A 16,732-nucleotide genomic window follows, 5' to 3' on the forward strand; every position below is an offset into this window, starting at 1 on the left:
GTCAATGCTAAAATAACACAGAGAGACATTTGATACAAGCACAGTTAGTGTTCGTACGAGCACAGCGGCAATTTTCCTTTAATATTCCCTTGGGCAACTTTGGATAATGGTCTGTTAAGGTCAAGAAACTGGTAGCGTGGCAAAGTTAAGGGTTAATAGCTGCTTGGGCTCCCCCCAGTTTATAATGAATGAAGTTTTGAATTGCTTCAGTGAGATATTCTGATCAGTCGACATTTTAGCAAATTGCAGGCACCAGTCATTTTGATTTGGTGCAATATTAATATTTATAATGTATTTGAAATGTGGTCTCAGTTTTAATGATGTGCCAGATCATTTGACATTCCCATGACTTGTCCATGTCACAGGATAATTCATTACTGGATATTATTTTACTATTACAAGGAAGGTTTATTCTCTGCCAAGATCTCCCAAGAAAGCCACTTAATATTCCTTCATTGTGCCGACCTGATCTCTCTGGCTCAGGGTTCCATTTAAAAAGCGAATTATGGATGCTAATCTCTCCGCCCCTGTCCTGTCAGCATTCATGTGAATGCAGTCGAGAAAATGATTACACACAGAGGAGAAGGAGTGAGACAAAGAGATCAGTGCTGTGGAATCACTGCCGAGCTTAGGGCCGGCGTGTCTGAATATAAAATGGATTAAAAAAAGCAGTGTTAAGGAAACTCGGAGCACAGGATGTGCATGGAGTAGTCGGTGCTTCATTTCCTGCCATTACAATATGATTCGCTGAAGTGAATTTTCCCAAACTATACTTTATTTGTAATGTCGATATTCAGTTCTCTTTTAGTCAATGTTAGGTCATGCCAAGTGCCCACAAGATTTATGTAATAGAATTGGAACCTATAGACAGGAAGACAGAGACTTTAATGAATACATTTATCTGGAATAGAGAAAAGCTATTGGGGCTGAAATTCAGGGTCCAGATAAGGCCCATTACTGCCATTTTGCGGCGGCCATGTGGCAGAATCGAGTGGTCGCTGCGTTGCAGTCCAATGGCTGCCCATACCCAAATTCAGATCGGGGGGTTTTTGGCCTGTCCCACTTCCGCCCTGCTGCTTATGACCGCTGCAAGTGTGTCATCAAAATGCGCACTGCCGCTCTCCCTCATCTGCAGAAGACTCCGACCCTTATTTAGGGAAAAAAAATCATTGCCCCGCTGTGCGGTGCCCCCGACGGCTTTCTCTGTCGGTGCACCTTATGCTGCGTATGTGTGGCCTGGCAGTGCCTGACTTCCCGATCGGCCGACAAAATATTATTCCCCGGGTTTGGCCGGGCCACTAACAGGTAGCCTGGTACCCCCTCTCTTGGGTGCTAAGCCGCTGGCCTGGCCGAAACCCTCTCTGCTGGCAATGGTCGAAGATAAAAAATGCCCGAGTCTCTCCCCTTTAACGGAGGGGAGAGAGCGTGGTGACGCACATGTGCTGTGATGTCACCACCACTCTGCCGCCGAGTGACAGCAGTGGAGTCTCAATTCCGCCCCAAATTCCGCCCCTCAGTCTCATTTACCACCACACTTCCGTCCCCCCACTATGACCGACTTCCGGTCCAACGTTAGTAATATTACTAAGTGCCAAAAAACGATCGAGAGCCTCAATGCTCCTGGTGGAAAAAACTCCAAACAAAGAAAAGGTGGGTTCGCCAGCTTTCTGTCGGCCCTGAATTTCGGCCCCATCGAGTCCAACAGAAACTATAAATGCTGGAAACACTCAGCATCACTATTTATTAAGCAACATACCTATCCCCATGTTCTTACTATCTCCAATTATAGCTACACAAAATGGATGATGATAAAGAAAGCCGTTCAACCCATCTTAGCTCAAACATCGAAAAAGATTCCACTGTCCAGCATCACAGCTTCCAAATATTTCTTAAAAATACTTTCAGGAATTTTGTCTTCAGTCACCCTACCCATAATTCAATGTCATGTGTTGATTCATGTGAAGAAGAACTTGTCCTTAAATGTACCTTTCCCTACTTTGAGCTTGTACCCGCTTGTCCTACTGTTACAGTTTAGTCGGAAGTAGTGTTCTAGATTTAACTTTTCTAATCTGCTTACAATCTTAGATTCTTCTAACGGGTCCTCTCTCAAAGATGAAAAGCCCAAATTCTTCCAGTCTTTCCTCACATAGTTCAGGTCTGTGATGGTCGAGAACATTCTTGTGGCTCTTTTCTGTACCGCCTCCAGGGCTTGAAAGTCTTCAGTGTCTCACAGTGACGAGAACTGGAAATATACTCAAGGGATGACCAATGAATACCATGACCTTCCCTGGTAATTTATTACAGAATTTTTCTACCCTATGAGCAAAAAGAAAATGGCTAACTTCCCTTCTTCCTTCTTAATTTTTACCTCATTTCCCCTGAAATGTGAACCATTTGCCTTGGTGAACAATTTACCGAAATCAACTTTGTCAATCCTGTCATGTATGTCACCATCATGCAACAGTAATCTTCATGTAACTGTAACCTTCATGCAACTCCTGCACACTGTACTTATACCCTAGAAATATACACCCTGATCACAGGGGGCTGAACTTGTGGGAGACACTCCTCACCTGGGTTTTCAGGTATAAAAGGGGAGGTCCCACCCAGGATCAGCACTCCTTGGTCCTGGGAATAAAGGTTAAGGTCACAGAGTGACTGTGTCTGCAAGACATGCCTCGTGAGAGTTTATAGTATGGTGCAGGGACACCACATTTGGCGACAAGAAAATGGAATCACCGAACCACGAGGATGGCCACCGGTAGCACAGAGGAATGTTACTGTGTGGGTGAGGACTGGGACGACTTCGTGGAAAGACTCCAGCAGAGCTTTGTCACGAAGGACTGGCTGGGAGTGACAGCAGCTGACAAGCGGAGGGCACATCTACTGACCAGCTGCAGACCACAGACGTATGCGCTGATGATAGACCTGCTCGCAACCCAAAAGCCAGCGGACAAGTCCTTTGAAGAGCTCAGCCAGCTGATCAGTGAGCATCTCAAGCCGACGAGTAGCATACACATGGCCCGGCACCGGTTCTACACATACCGGCGCCAGGAGGGACACTACATCTCGGACTTCGTTGCGGACCTGCGGCGCTTGGCCAGTCTCAGACGCCCGCAGGGGGGAGATGTTAAGGGACTTTTTCATTGAGGGCATTAATCATGCTGGGATTTTCAGGAAGCTCATAGAGGCCAAGGACTTGACTTTAGAAGGGGCAGCACTGATAGCTCAGACCTTCATGGCAGGGGAAGAGGAGACCAAGCTAATTTACGTGGGCAGCCCTGGTCCCAACGTGGCGATGGACCAGGGAGTTAACATTGTGAACACAGCTAGGGACCCCGCAGGCAGGCAAGGGCATTTCGAAACCGCCCAGGCAGCAACAGACTCTAGGGTGGGCCCGCAACAGGGACAATGGAAAGGGGATCGGCAATTCACGCCATCACGAGGAACAATGCGTCCCGCGATGGGACCATTAACACCCATCATCAGAGTGCTTAGAAACAACCAAATGGGCAATCAAAGAGGAATGCCTGGTAACAGTCCCTTTGTTAACAACAATCTCAGCTCATGCTGGAGGTGTGGGGGTAGACATACTGCGAAAAGCTGCAGGTTCCAGCAATATACCTGTAGGATTTGTAACATCAGTGGACACTTGGCCAGGATGTGTAAAACGGCTGTGGCGAGGCTAATCTGTGAGACAGAGGAACCAGACGAGGGGTCTGCAATGCAGGATGATGCCTGGGGAAAAGCCATGGATGCTGAAGTTCAGCGGGTTCACGTGGCTGACGTCCACAGCTCATACACTAAAGCTCCACCTTTGATGATGAAGGTTTTATTGAATGGCATACGGGAGCTAGCCAGTCACTTATGAGCGCCCAACAATTTGAGAGACTATGGCCACAGAGCTAGCAGGCCCAAACTGGAACGCACTGACACGCAGCTACGGACGTACACCAAAGAAAGCATCCCAGTGCTAGGCAGTGCAAACTTGGTGGTAGCACATAATGGATCACAGAACCAGCTGCCACTCTGGATCGTCCCGGGAAATGGCCCCGCGCTCTTGGGGAGGAGTTGGCGAGCCGAGATGAATTGGAAATGGGGGGGGATGTGCACACCATTTCATCTGTGGAGCGAAGGTCATGCTCACAGGTCCTACAAAAATTCGGGTCACTGTTCCAACTCGGTGTCGGAACGTTCAAGGGCACTAAAGTAGTGATACGCATCACTCCGGACGCCAGACCAGTGCACCACAAAGCCAGAGCGGTGCCGGATGTGATGCATGAGAAAATTGAAAGTGAATTGGACAGGCTGCTCAGAGAGGGCATAATTTCGGCCATTGAATTCAGCGACTGGGCAAGTCCCATCGTTCCTGTCCTTAAAGCGGATGGCTCGGTCAGGATTTGTGGCGACTACAAAGCCACCATCAACCGAGTGTCGCTGCAAGACCAATAACCGCTCCCAAGAGCGGAGGACCTTATTGCCACGCTAGCAGATGGCAAGCTGTTCACGAAGCTGGATCTCACTTCGGCCTACATGACTCAGGAACTGGCTGAAGAATCCAAGCTTCTGACCACCATCACGACGCACAAGGGATTATTTATCTACAACAGGTGTCCGTTTGGCATTCGTTCGGCGGCAGCTATCTTTCAGCGGAACATGGAAAGCTTGCTCAAATCCATTCCTGGAACAATCGTATTCCAAGACGACAACCTTATAATGGGTCGAGACACCGAGGAACACCTCCACAACCTGGATGAGGTGCTACGCCGACTGGACCGGGTAGGCTTGCGGCTGAAAAAGGCCAAGTGTGTGTTTTTGGCTCCAAAGGTCAAGTTTTTGGGCAGGAGGGTTGCCGCAGACGGGATCCGGACCACTGAATCAAAAACGGAGGCGATCTGCCGGGCGCCCAGACCTGGCAACACGTCGGAGTTGTAATAATTCCTGGGACTTTTGAACTCTTTCGGGAACTTTCTGCCGAACTTAACCAAATTGTTGGAGCCGTTACACATGCTCCCGCGTAAAGGTTGTGAATGGCTTTGGGGGGACTGTCAACAACGGGCTTTCAATAAGGCGAAGAACCTGCTGCGTTCTAACAAACTGTTGACTTTGTATGACCCCTGTAAAAAAACTGCTTTTAACGTGCGATGCATCATCCTACGGGGTTGAGTGTGTGTTGCAGCAGGGTATTGACGACGGCTGACTCCAACTGGTGGCTTTTGCCTCCAGGTCACTCTCCCAGGCAGAGCGTGGGTATGGCATGGTCAAAAAGGAAGCACTCGCTTGTGTTTACGGTGTGAAAAAGATGCACCAGTACCTTTTCGGTAGACGGTTCGAGCTAGAGACGGACCACAAGCCGTCAACATCCCGGTTGTCCGACAGCAAGGCTGTCAATGCCAATGCGTCAGCTCACATACAGCGACGGACTCTCATGCTGGCTGCGTATGACTACACCATACGGCACCGGCCAGGCATCGAAAATTGCGCTGACGCGCTCAGCAGGCTCCCACTGGCCACCACCAAGAGGGCAGCGGAGCAAAGCACTGAGATGGTCATGGCCATTGAGGCTTTTGACACCACAGGTTCCCCCATCACAGCCTGCCAGATCAAACTCTGGACCAACAGAGACCCCCTACTATCCATGATAAAGAAATGTGTTCTGACTGGGGATTGGGCGCCCGCACACAGGGCGTGCCCCGAGGAGGTCAGACCGTTTCAGAGACGGATGGATGATCTCTCCATCCAAGCCGACTGCCTGCTATGGGGCAGCTGGGTGGTCATGCCCCAGAAAGGCAGGGAAGCGTTTATCAGGGAACTCCTCAGCAAGCACCCTGGCATCATGTTAATGAAGGCCATTGCCCGGTCACATGTATGGTGGCCGGGGATTGACTCAGACCTGGAACATTGGGTTCGCAAGTGCACGACGTGTGCCCAGCTGGGCAATGCCCCAAGGGAGGCCCCACTCAGCCTGTGGCCCTGGCCCACCAGGCCATGGTCACGTATTCACGTAGACTATGCGGGCCCGTTCATGGAGAAAATGTTCCTGATCGTTGTCGATGCATTCTCAAAATGGATCGAGTGCATCATATTAAACTCGTGCATGACATCCATCACCGTGGAGAGTCTGCGTACGGTTTTCGCGACCCACGGCTTGCCGGACATCCTGGTCAGCGACAATGGTCCGTGTTTCACCAGCCATGAATTCCAGGAGTTTATGTCGGGCAATGGTATCAAACACGTCCGGACAGCGCCATTCAAGCCGGCTTCCAATGGCCAGGTGGACGGTGCGGTCCAAGTCATAAAACAGGGTATGCTACGCATCCAAGGACCCTCCCTTCAGTACCGTCTATCGCGCCTCTTGCTGGCCTACAGGTCCCGCCCACACTCGCTCACGGGAGTCCCGCCAGCGGAACTCCTCATAAAATGCATGCTTAAAATGCTGCTGTTCCTCATTCACCCAGTCCTGGCAGACATTGTTGAGGGCAAGCGCCAGTCCCAAACCAAGTTCCATGATTGAAACTCAAGGCGGAGGTGTATAGAAATGGATGACCCGGTATTTGTTCTTAACCATGCTTTGGGATCCAAGTGGCTTGAGGGCACAGTAATTGGCAAAGAAGGGAATAGGGTCATAGTGGTCAGACTAAACAATGGGCAGATATGCCGCAAACACTTGGACCAAGTAAAGAAAAGGTTCAGCATAGACACGGAGGACACTGAAGAAGAGCATGAGATGTCACCCACACCACTGCCAGTGGACGAGCAACGAGGACAATCCACAGCATGCACAGTCCCTGCAGCCAGCCCGGTCAGGCCAGAATCACCTCAGGTGCCAGAGACGCATGCCGAGGCTTAGCCACCAGAGCCACAATTGCGGCGCTCCACGAGAGAGCGTCAACCACCTGAAAGACTTAACCTTTGACACAAAAAGACGTAAGGGGGGAGATGATGTCATGTATGTAACCATCATGCAACGGTAATCTTCATGTAACTGTAACCTTCATACAACTCCTGTACACTGTACTTATACCCTAGAAATGCACACCCTGACCACAGAGGGTGAACTTGTGGGAGACACTCCCCACCTGAGTTTCCAGGTATAAAAGGGGAGGTCCCACCCAGGGTCAGCACTCCTTGGTCCTGGGAATAAAGGTTAAAGTTACAGAGTGGCTGTGTCTGCAAGACATTCCTCGTGTGAGTTTGTAGGGACACCACAAATCCCTCTGGGTTCAGCACATCATAACCACCGTGACTGAAATCAACCATCTCAGCAGTAACACATTAGCAACACAATAATACGTGTGACCATCCTACTGCATGTCATACAGCAATAGATGTACGAGGGATACCTCCATATCTATCACTATAGCTAAGATGCAGACAGAATGAAGAGAGATAGGACTGGTTGGACTAGGGAATTGCTTGCATTAATATTTCAATATCAGTGTAAAAAAAACTTGTGATGAATTGAGGTGTATTAAATTTTCAAAAAGAAGCTCTGCCCATAGCCCAATTGGGATATGCATTGCCCGGTAAGGAACTGAGCCAAACAGGCCAGCAAGATTCTAGGTTTGATTCCTGGCCTGTGCTGAATTAGTCTATCTCAGTGTGGTGGCAGTAGTATCATTGCAATTGGCCTCAGTGCCCCCAGGTTAAGGAATGGTAAAATTCAACCAGAGTTCCAGATCCGATCACTATCCAAACTGTCGCCCTTGCTGGAAAGTACATGTGTGTGGACCCTGGTTGACGGGAGCTGGCTCAGCTGTGAAGCCCGATACTAAAGTCACAGGAGGAATAGGGAAGTTAATGAAGGGAAACTGGCATCTATGAAAGCATTAATCAGGGCCTTCAGGACAAGGAGAAAACTGGAGCGAGAGAAAAAAAGATCTTTAAAGGAATAATGTTGGATTATGTTCATACTACACATACAAACTGCCCAGCAGAGTCGATACTTCTATTAAACACAATCTTGCACTTAGCTTACTCACTTGGTGGATTGTGAGGCCAACAGATCGACGTAAGAGATCACAAACTTCTGAAACTTCCGGTGCTGCTCTTCCCAGCGGTCATCTACAGAGTAGTAATTGGGGAGCGGGGCTCCAAATAGGATCTCACTACGAAGCAGGGTGCTTTTCATGTTTTCTGCTGTGAGCCCCTCGTCGACGTACCAGTAAAACTCAGGGTGAGTAATAGCCAGCTGAAGTGAGCCTGCAAAATTAAAACCAATATACATCATACCCTGGTAATGAGCAAAACAAAGTGCAGGCTGGTACCTATGTGAGGTTCGCAGCAGTTTGATTCAGAGACCCTACAGTATAGCGATGGGGCTCCATGCATGTCAGATACCTCGTTGACCAAAATCAGAAAGATCAAATCAATCAGAGTTAAGAAGCCCATGTAGATCCTTAAAACCTGGGCAAAGGTGACTACATCTTCCCAGAATATTATCACGACCAATAGTTCCACTATAGCAGTTAATGATTTACTCCTTTACCCCCTTCGTTTCTGACAATCTGCAGGTTTTTAAAACCATAAAATGGCATCACTTAACGACTCAATCTGTATCATCTTCTCTCATACTCTTCTCTAACCACCTGGTGTCCTGCACTTGCGGGTTCGGGGCTTAGCCTAGGTCTCTCAAAAAATTATCTTCTTTTCAATCAGGGAGGTCATAGCATTAGACTGAAGGATTTACTCCCCCAACATTTTCTTTTTAATTTGAAACATTGGAGTTCAATCAACCCTTACATATAGGATGAGTTGTACCAAGGCCTTAGAGAGTTTGTTTCAAGGATTTAGTATACTTCAATGTTTAAATAATGTTGATAAGTCATCTCAGATTTTCTAGCGTTGTTTATGAAGTCATCTGCACTGAAACACACAGCAGCCTGAGTATTACTCGATATCATACACATTCTAGACTGTAAGTGCATCATAAGTATATGTTGTTATCAGCAGTGATTTGTGCAATCTCAATGTACATCCACCTTACTTAAAATCCTTTACATAACACACACTATTCATTGACATTTAAAAAAATTTGTTCTTTGAATGTTGCTGGCAAGGCCAGCATTTATTGCCTACATAACACTCCACTGAAAATCCATCTGAATACAAAGTGAGGATCCATAAGCGACAAGCCAAGGGTCAACAGCTTGCACTGTGCAGTATTTTAGGACTGGATCATGGTGTAAGGATTGATCGCATTGAAGAGTCTTCCATAGTCTGCCCAAGGTATCAAAACACTGTGCAGTGTCAGAACGATTCATTTTACCAATGCAGTATTGTGTGGGGTTTTGGGCATTTATTTATAGAAAGAATACAAAAGCAATGGAAAAGGTGCAGCATCAATTGACTAGTATGTTACCAAGGATCTCCTGCCATAACTTTTATGGGAGGCCAGGGGAGCCCCCGAGGGGACTCCGCCATTTCTGCCAGTTTCCACATTACCTTGTAAGGGCTGGAACTTCCATTGGCCCTTACAAGGCAAATGCTGGGCTGGGGGCAGCGGCAACCTAAACCAGGAGTACTCGTTACTTGTTTTCACTTTCAGTGGCAACTGGAAGGCTGAGAGATTTGAAATTCTCATGTTTAAATTCCTTCATGGCTTCTCACACCCCCACCCTCCCTCTGTAACCTCCTCCAGCCATGCAACCTCCTTAGAACTCTGTCTTCCTTTGACCTCTTGTCATCACCCCTTCCCTTCACCCCACCATTGGTGGCGGTCCCTTCAGCCGTCTGGAATTCCCTGCATAAACCTCACTTAAAACTCTCCTTAAATCTCACTTCTTTGACAAAGCTTTCAGTCCCCCCCTGCTAAAAGCCCCTTCTGTGGCTCAATGTGTGATTCTGTCTGATTACACTCTGTGAAGCACCTTGTGACAGTTTCCTCCATTAAATGTGTTACATAGAAAATAGGTGCAAGAGTAGGCCATTCGGCCCTTCGAGCCTGCACCACCATTCAATATGATCATGGCTGATCATGCAACTTCAGTACCCCATTCCTGCTTTCTCTCCATACCCATTGATCCCTTTAGCCATAAGGACCACATCTGTTATACAAGTGCAGGCTACTGTTTTTTTTGTGTACCTGCCTCCAGATAGGTGCACATGGATCCCACCAATAGAGTCAAGGAAATGGGATGCTCAGAGATGTAATTGGGGTTAGTTTGATGGTGGTGGTGATGGTTGGCGGGGGGGGGGGGGGGCGGTGAGGGGGGGAAAGAGTGTGTAAATCCCCACATGAGCAGGTGACCACCCCCAATTGCCTGGCCCACAGTGAAGGCAAAGAAGTGCTCCAAGTGGTATTTCTGCCTGCCCATCCAATGTAAATGAGGTGCTCTCCCACTGACCCTGCAAACTTCAGCAGGAGTCAGTGTTGGAGGGCACTTTGGGCCTAAATATTTGAGAGAGCATGGAGGAAGTGATCCCCACCCTCTGAACATTCAATTTAATATCAAGTAGATTTAAGGGGGTGGGTCAGGTTTGGCACCACAACAGATTCACAGTGCATGTGGTGTCACAACAAAGCGGTGCAAAATCATAGGCAGTCGCTCGGAATCGAGGAAGACTTGCTTCCAGTATTAAAGTGAGTTCTTTGGTGGCTGAACAGTCCACCACGAGAGCCACAGACCCTGTCACAGGTGGGACAGACATTCGTTGGGGAAAGGGGGGGGGGGTGGGACTGATTTGCCGCACGCTCCTTCCACTGCCTGCGCCTGACCTCTTCACGCTCGCAGCGTTAAGGTTCGAAGAGCTCAACGCCCTCCCGGATGCTTTTTCTCTACCTAGGCCGGTCTTCGGCCTGGGTCTCCCAGGTGTCAGTGATGATGTCGCACTTCACCAGGGAGGCTTTGAGTGTGTCCTTGTAATGTTTCCGTTGCCCACCTTTGGCTCGTTTGCCATGATGGAGCTCCGCGTAGAGCAATTGCTTAGGGAGTCTTGTGTCTGGCATGCGAACTAAAGCCTGCCCAGCGAAGCTGATCGAGTGTGGTCAGTGCTTCAATGCTGGGGATGTTAACCTGGGCGAGGACAGTGATGTTGATGCGTCTGAACTCCCAGGGGATTTGCAGGATCTTGCGAGGACATCGTTGGTGATATATCTCCAGTGACTTGATGTGTCTTCTGTACATCATGCATGCCTCTGATCCATACAGGAGGGCGGGTATTATTACAGCTCTGTAGACCATGAGCTTGGTGGTAGGTTTGAGGGCCTGGTCTTCGAACACTCTTTTCCTCAGGCAGCCGAAGGCTGCACTGGTGCACTGGAGCCGATGTTGAATCTCCGTGTCAATGTCTGCCTTTGTTGACAAGAGGCTCCCAAGGTATGGGAAGTGGTCCACGTTTTCGAGGGCCGCACCGTGAATCTTGATGACTGGGGCGGGGGGGGAGGGAATGGGGGGGACAAGTGCTGTGCGGCGAGGATAGGCTGATGGAGGACCTTTGTCTTACGGATGTTAAGCGTAAGGCCTATGCTTTCATATGCCTCTATATCATCGACTATATTCTGGAGTTCAGCCTCAGAATGTGCGCAGACGCAGGCGTCATCCGCGTACTACAGTTCAACGACAGAGGTTTGGGTGATCTTGGACCTGGCCTAGAGCGGCGTAGGTTAAACATCTTCCCACTGGTTCTGTAGTTTAGTTCCACTCCAGCGGGAGGTTGCCGACAGTGAGGTGGAGCATGGCTGCGAGGAAGATTGAGAAGAGGGTTGGAGCGATGACGCAACCCTGTTTGACCACGGTCCGGACGTGAAATGGTTCTGTAATGGATCCACTGGTAAAGATCACGGCCTGCATGTCGTCGTGGAACAGGTGAAGGATGTTTATAAATGTTCGGGGGCATCCAAAATGGAGGAGGACACTCCATAAACCCTCACGGTCGACAGTGTCAAAGGCCTTTGTGAGATCGAAAAAGGCCATGTATAAGGGCTGGTGCTGCTCCCTGCATTTTTCCTGCAGTTGTCGTGCTGCAAAGATCATGTCAGTTGTTCCCCGTAGGGGACGAAATCCTAACTGTGACGCCGGGAGGAGCTCCTCGGCCACAGGGAGAAGACGGTTGAGGAGAACTCTAGCGACAACCTTCCCAGTGATTGATAACAAGGAGATTCCCCTATCGTTGTCGCAATCGGATTTGTTCCCCCTTTTAAAAATGGACACGATCACTGCGTCTCTGAGATCTCCTCCCTGCGAAATAACCATCTCCAAGGAATTATATCTCCACTTCTCTTTGCAGCCAGGTTAGCTCTTGACTTCAAATTTCCATTGCAAGTTTAGCAGAATCAGTTTCGCATCAACGCTGAATTTATGGCATAAACAAACTCTAAGAGGTCAAGTAATTTGGTGGGAGCAAAGTGAGAGAGTTAAAAAATGTTCTCAATCCCTTGAGGACATAGTACTGCCTTTGATGTTCAATCACCTCAAGCAATCCTCGTAGATCTACTGCCCAATAATTAAGAAATTAATGGTCCATAATTTGCTGACAACATAACACTGAGGCTAATGGTGCTCCATTTCCATCTAAGTACCCTTTTAACAACATGATAAGAATTAATTACTGCCAAACAAACTCTCTGGCACTGAAAATGAACTATTACAAGTGTGGAGTCTCATTCCTTCAGGTTTAAATTGCTGCTGGTGATTTTAAAAATGTAAAAAAAAGTTTTTATTTTCCTTTCTGTCTCATTTTCTCTCTCTTAATCGAATCAATCTTTATTTCTTTTTCTGTAGCTGATTGGACATTGAATTCACCCACTCTAATTTACTCTTCCTTCTTAGTCCTTGCGCTATTAATTTCACAATCCTTCAATTTGATTGATTAAGGAGATGCCCTGGTCACTCAGGCCCCAGATTTCTGGTTTCCATTGCTCCAATATCCGCTCGCACTTGCCATGCAAAATTTTTTTTAAAACTTATACATGCAAGGGCAAGTCTAGCTAACGGCAGACGCCATTAGATCCTACAGCAAATTATGGCCCAATTTATTCAGTGTAAAAATGTATTTTAGTTGAACGGTGACAGAGCCAACTGGGCCAAGGTGAAGGGCCACACTGATAACTTCTTCCAGTGGAAGCAACAGAGCACGAGTGTACAGCCAACAGTCATCTAAGTGAGATATCAATGTGTGTAAGCCATGGCTCAGTTGGCAGCTCTTTTGCCTTTGAATCAGAAGATTGTGGGTTCAAGAGCCACTCCAGAGACTTGACGTAAAAATCTAGGCTGACACTCCAGTGCAGTACTGAGGGAGTGCTGCACGGTTGGAGGTGCCGTCTTTCAGAAGAGATGTTAAACTGAGGCCCTGTCTGCTCTCTCTCAGGTGGATGTAAAAGATCCCCTGGCACTATTTTGAAGAAGAGCAGGGGAGTTATCCCCGGTGTCCTGGCCATATTTATCACTCAATCAACATTGCTTATAAACATTATCTTGTCATTATCACATTGTTGTTTGTGGGACCTTGCTGTACATAAATTGGCTGCCACGCTTCCTACATTACAACAGTGACTGCACTTCAAAAAGTGCTTCAAAGCTGTAAGGCGCTTTGGGACGTCCTGTGGTCATGAAAGGCGCTATATAACTGCAAGTCTTTATTTCTTTTAACAATTGTAGGAAGGGAGTGGACAAGTCTACATCTTGACCCAGATGGGATAACATGAGCATAAGCTTGCACTCAGAAATTGGGAAGAATTTACTGACATTGAGCTACTTCCGCAAAGAAATTGGGGGAAAAAGGCCTCACATCGACCCCTGCCCTGAAACACGTACACGGAACGGTTCCAATAAAGGAAATTAATTGAATAAAACATGCTTGGAAACTACTGCTGCTTGCAATCAGTCAGTGGTCTTGGATTTCGTTACACCCAACAGTCTTGTTACTCCTTACTCTCGCACTGTTCTTCAATGGGAGCAGGCACAGGGGTATGTTGAGATTGAAGAACCCACTAGGCTCCATAATGGGATGTTTCGGACACCAATATAAAACCAGCTTCATGATCATTCTAGTTTCTTTCATTAAGCAGTCAGCAAACCTCTTGCCATGTAAGGCAGCCTTGTTATTCTATTTTTATTTAAATTTAATCAAAACGGAGCTTTAATTTGAAATTGGAAATAGGAAATAAATTTGAGTGGTACGCAGCGACATCTCAGCCAATTTAGGAGGGATTACTGGTCGACTCCTGGGATTAAAGAGAAAGCCTTTGTGAATTTAAAATGCCAAAGCACTTTATGCATAGATACTTCTGACAGCTCAGAAAACAATAAATAAAACCTCATACACAAAATAGTTTGATGCGTAAGACAGTCAAAATATCATGTAAACAAACTCCATGTGATGATCTTGATCCTGAAACGATGCTGGGTGGTAATCACGTGCAACTGCTTGACTGTATTCAATGAATTTCTCTCTTGTTATTATGGTAACGAATAGAGGCACCATTAATCAGCTTAAAATAAATGCCACCACTAAAACACCAATGAGACAAATGTTTTTAAGCCTTCATAAGGCTTGAAAGCACTGTATTTCACAATATAATTTCAGGACCCTTGCCCTTTCAGAAGATGCGAAAGCTCCGAATTTTGAGCTATGTTTATTTTCCTTTATACTTTGAGTATCTCTTAATGATTCCAACATTTTAATTATTTCATCTTGATGATGACAAGACCATGGGCTTAATTTTCCCCAAGCCCATTTTCTGGCATATTGCCAGAATTCTGCCCGTTTTTCTAGGCCAGAAATAATTTGCCAAAGTTTCCCCGATGCATAATTCGAATTTGATGTCCAGTCGCCTTGGGGGGGGGGGCGCAGGGGGGCAGGGTGGAGCCTGCTGTCTGCACCAAAAAATGATGCCACACCTTCTGCGCATGCACGGGAAAAAAAGTTACACTTTTGACTTTGTTGCAATGGACGCTTATGCGCACGACAGCTCCGAGTTGGCAATCGGCCATTTTTAAAGAGCCAGTTGTGTGTGTGAGAATGTTGAGTGCTGTGAGAGAGCATTGGAAAAATCGCAGCTGCAGCTATACAAGATGCAATGCAGTGCAAGGACCAAGAATTTCTTACAGGAAGAAGTGGAGGCACTAGTTACTGTGATTGAAAACAGATGGCAGGAGCTGGACACCAGCAGAGGTCACATAAAAGTTCCACCCAAAGAAATGAAGAAATGCTGGAACCAAGTTGCAGAAAATTACTGTGCAATGGTGACCACCAAGAGATCTGGAGGCCAGTGTAAAAAGAAGTGGCAGGACCTTGGTCAAGTAGTTAGTGTAATATTTTCATTTTTTCAATGCAATTGCAATTGTAAATTTGACCATCTGTATATGTCCCATCCAGCAGAAAGATACCCTCTTTAAAAAGTTAGGTTTTCATCTTTGCAGTGGAAGGTGGCACGTAATAAAAGGGAAAGAACTCGAACAGGTGGAGGCCCGGCAAATCTGCACCCATTGACACCCTTGGAAGAGGGTCGCTGCTTTGATGGGTCCTGCCTGGAGAAAAGCAACCACCACTGCACAAGCTGGGCCCACACTCGAGAGAGAGGGTAAGTCCTGCAAATTCATCGTGGCCCTTCAAATTAGCCTGCTGCCTGGCCGGTGATGTGTGAGCCTACTCATGCCACCCACCCTGCCCCCTCCTCTGCTGCTACCCATTTCACTGTTGTGTTATATTTTGCAGAACTTGAGGCCAACCCATGATGATGCAGAAGATTCAGACGCGGGCAAGCCTGAAGAGGAGAACATCTTCTAATCCAACTCTCCAGACCAAGAACATGGGGTGAGGGGGAGGGGATGGAGCTGGATGAAGCTCCCATTGTTGGACTGACGTTGGAGGAGGAGCCGCTCATGGAGGTGACAGCCCCTTCCGTGACTAGTGGTTTGAGTGCTGGTGGAACATTCCATGGTTTCACACCTTCTGAGGTTGCAGGTCCCAGAGGTGTGGTGCAGTGAGGCACACTCAGGGCCCCCTTCCGAGGTTGTAGGCCTGTGGTGGGGTGCAGCGAGATACACTCGTGGGGAGGAGGGGAAGGAGAGCTCGACCGCGCTCTCCTGAGGTGCAGGTTCTAACAGATGTGGTTCAGATGATGTGATTGAGTGTGGAGAGCATTGACCTTACCCGATCACTCCTGGATGCCATCAGTGGGGTGAGTGATGAGGTAGCGGGACTGTAGGGAGAAGTAACAGCAATGCCACGAGAAATGGGAATGATATCCGGGATTATCAGTGAGGGAATAGTGGCCATGAGGAAGGGAATGTCAGAGGTAGTGCAAACCACATCACTGACCATAAGGGAAGGGAATGTTGCAGGTCATTGAGACACTGTCAGGGCGCATGAGGGAAGGCATGTTGGAGTTAGCTGCTGCAGTAAGGGAATACTCCCAGACCCCGCGCCCATTGACAGAATCAACTGTTACTCCCACTCCAATCCTCTCACCAGCTTCGGAAGAGTCCAAAGCCGGGCCCTCCAACTTGCCGCCTGATGCCGATGTTAACCACCTGCGCTTGGTTTCTGCATGCTCTCGGCCCTCTCGGATGCACTTCCTCCATTTAGGGTGGTCTTTGGCCAGGGACTCCCAGTTGTCAATGGGGATGTTGCACTTTATCAGGAAGGCTTTGAGGGTGTCCTTGTAACGTTTCCTCTGCCCACCTTTGGCTCGTTTGCCGTGAAGGAGTTCCGATTAGAGCGCTTGCTTTGGGAGTCTCGTGTCGGTCATGTGAACAATGTGGCCTGCCCAGCAGAGCTGATCAAGTGT

The 16,732-nt window shown here is 47.8% G+C and overlaps 1 protein-coding gene across 1 annotated transcript in view; it reads right to left on the reverse strand.

Annotated features, from left to right (window-relative positions):
• The window catches only part of disp3 (dispatched RND transporter family member 3), a 333,206-nt gene that overhangs the window by 291,600 nt on the left and 24,874 nt on the right, over positions 1-16,732 (reverse strand). The window contains exon 2 of the mRNA XM_070860919.1: positions 7,983-8,202. Coding sequence (XP_070717020.1) covers positions 7,983-8,202 — 220 coding nt within the window. The remainder of the gene's footprint in view (positions 1-7,982; positions 8,203-16,732) is intronic.

This window comes from Pristiophorus japonicus, chromosome 18, assembly GCF_044704955.1.
Source record: "Pristiophorus japonicus isolate sPriJap1 chromosome 18, sPriJap1.hap1, whole genome shotgun sequence".
Lineage (NCBI taxonomy): Eukaryota > Metazoa > Chordata > Chondrichthyes > Pristiophoridae > Pristiophorus > Pristiophorus japonicus.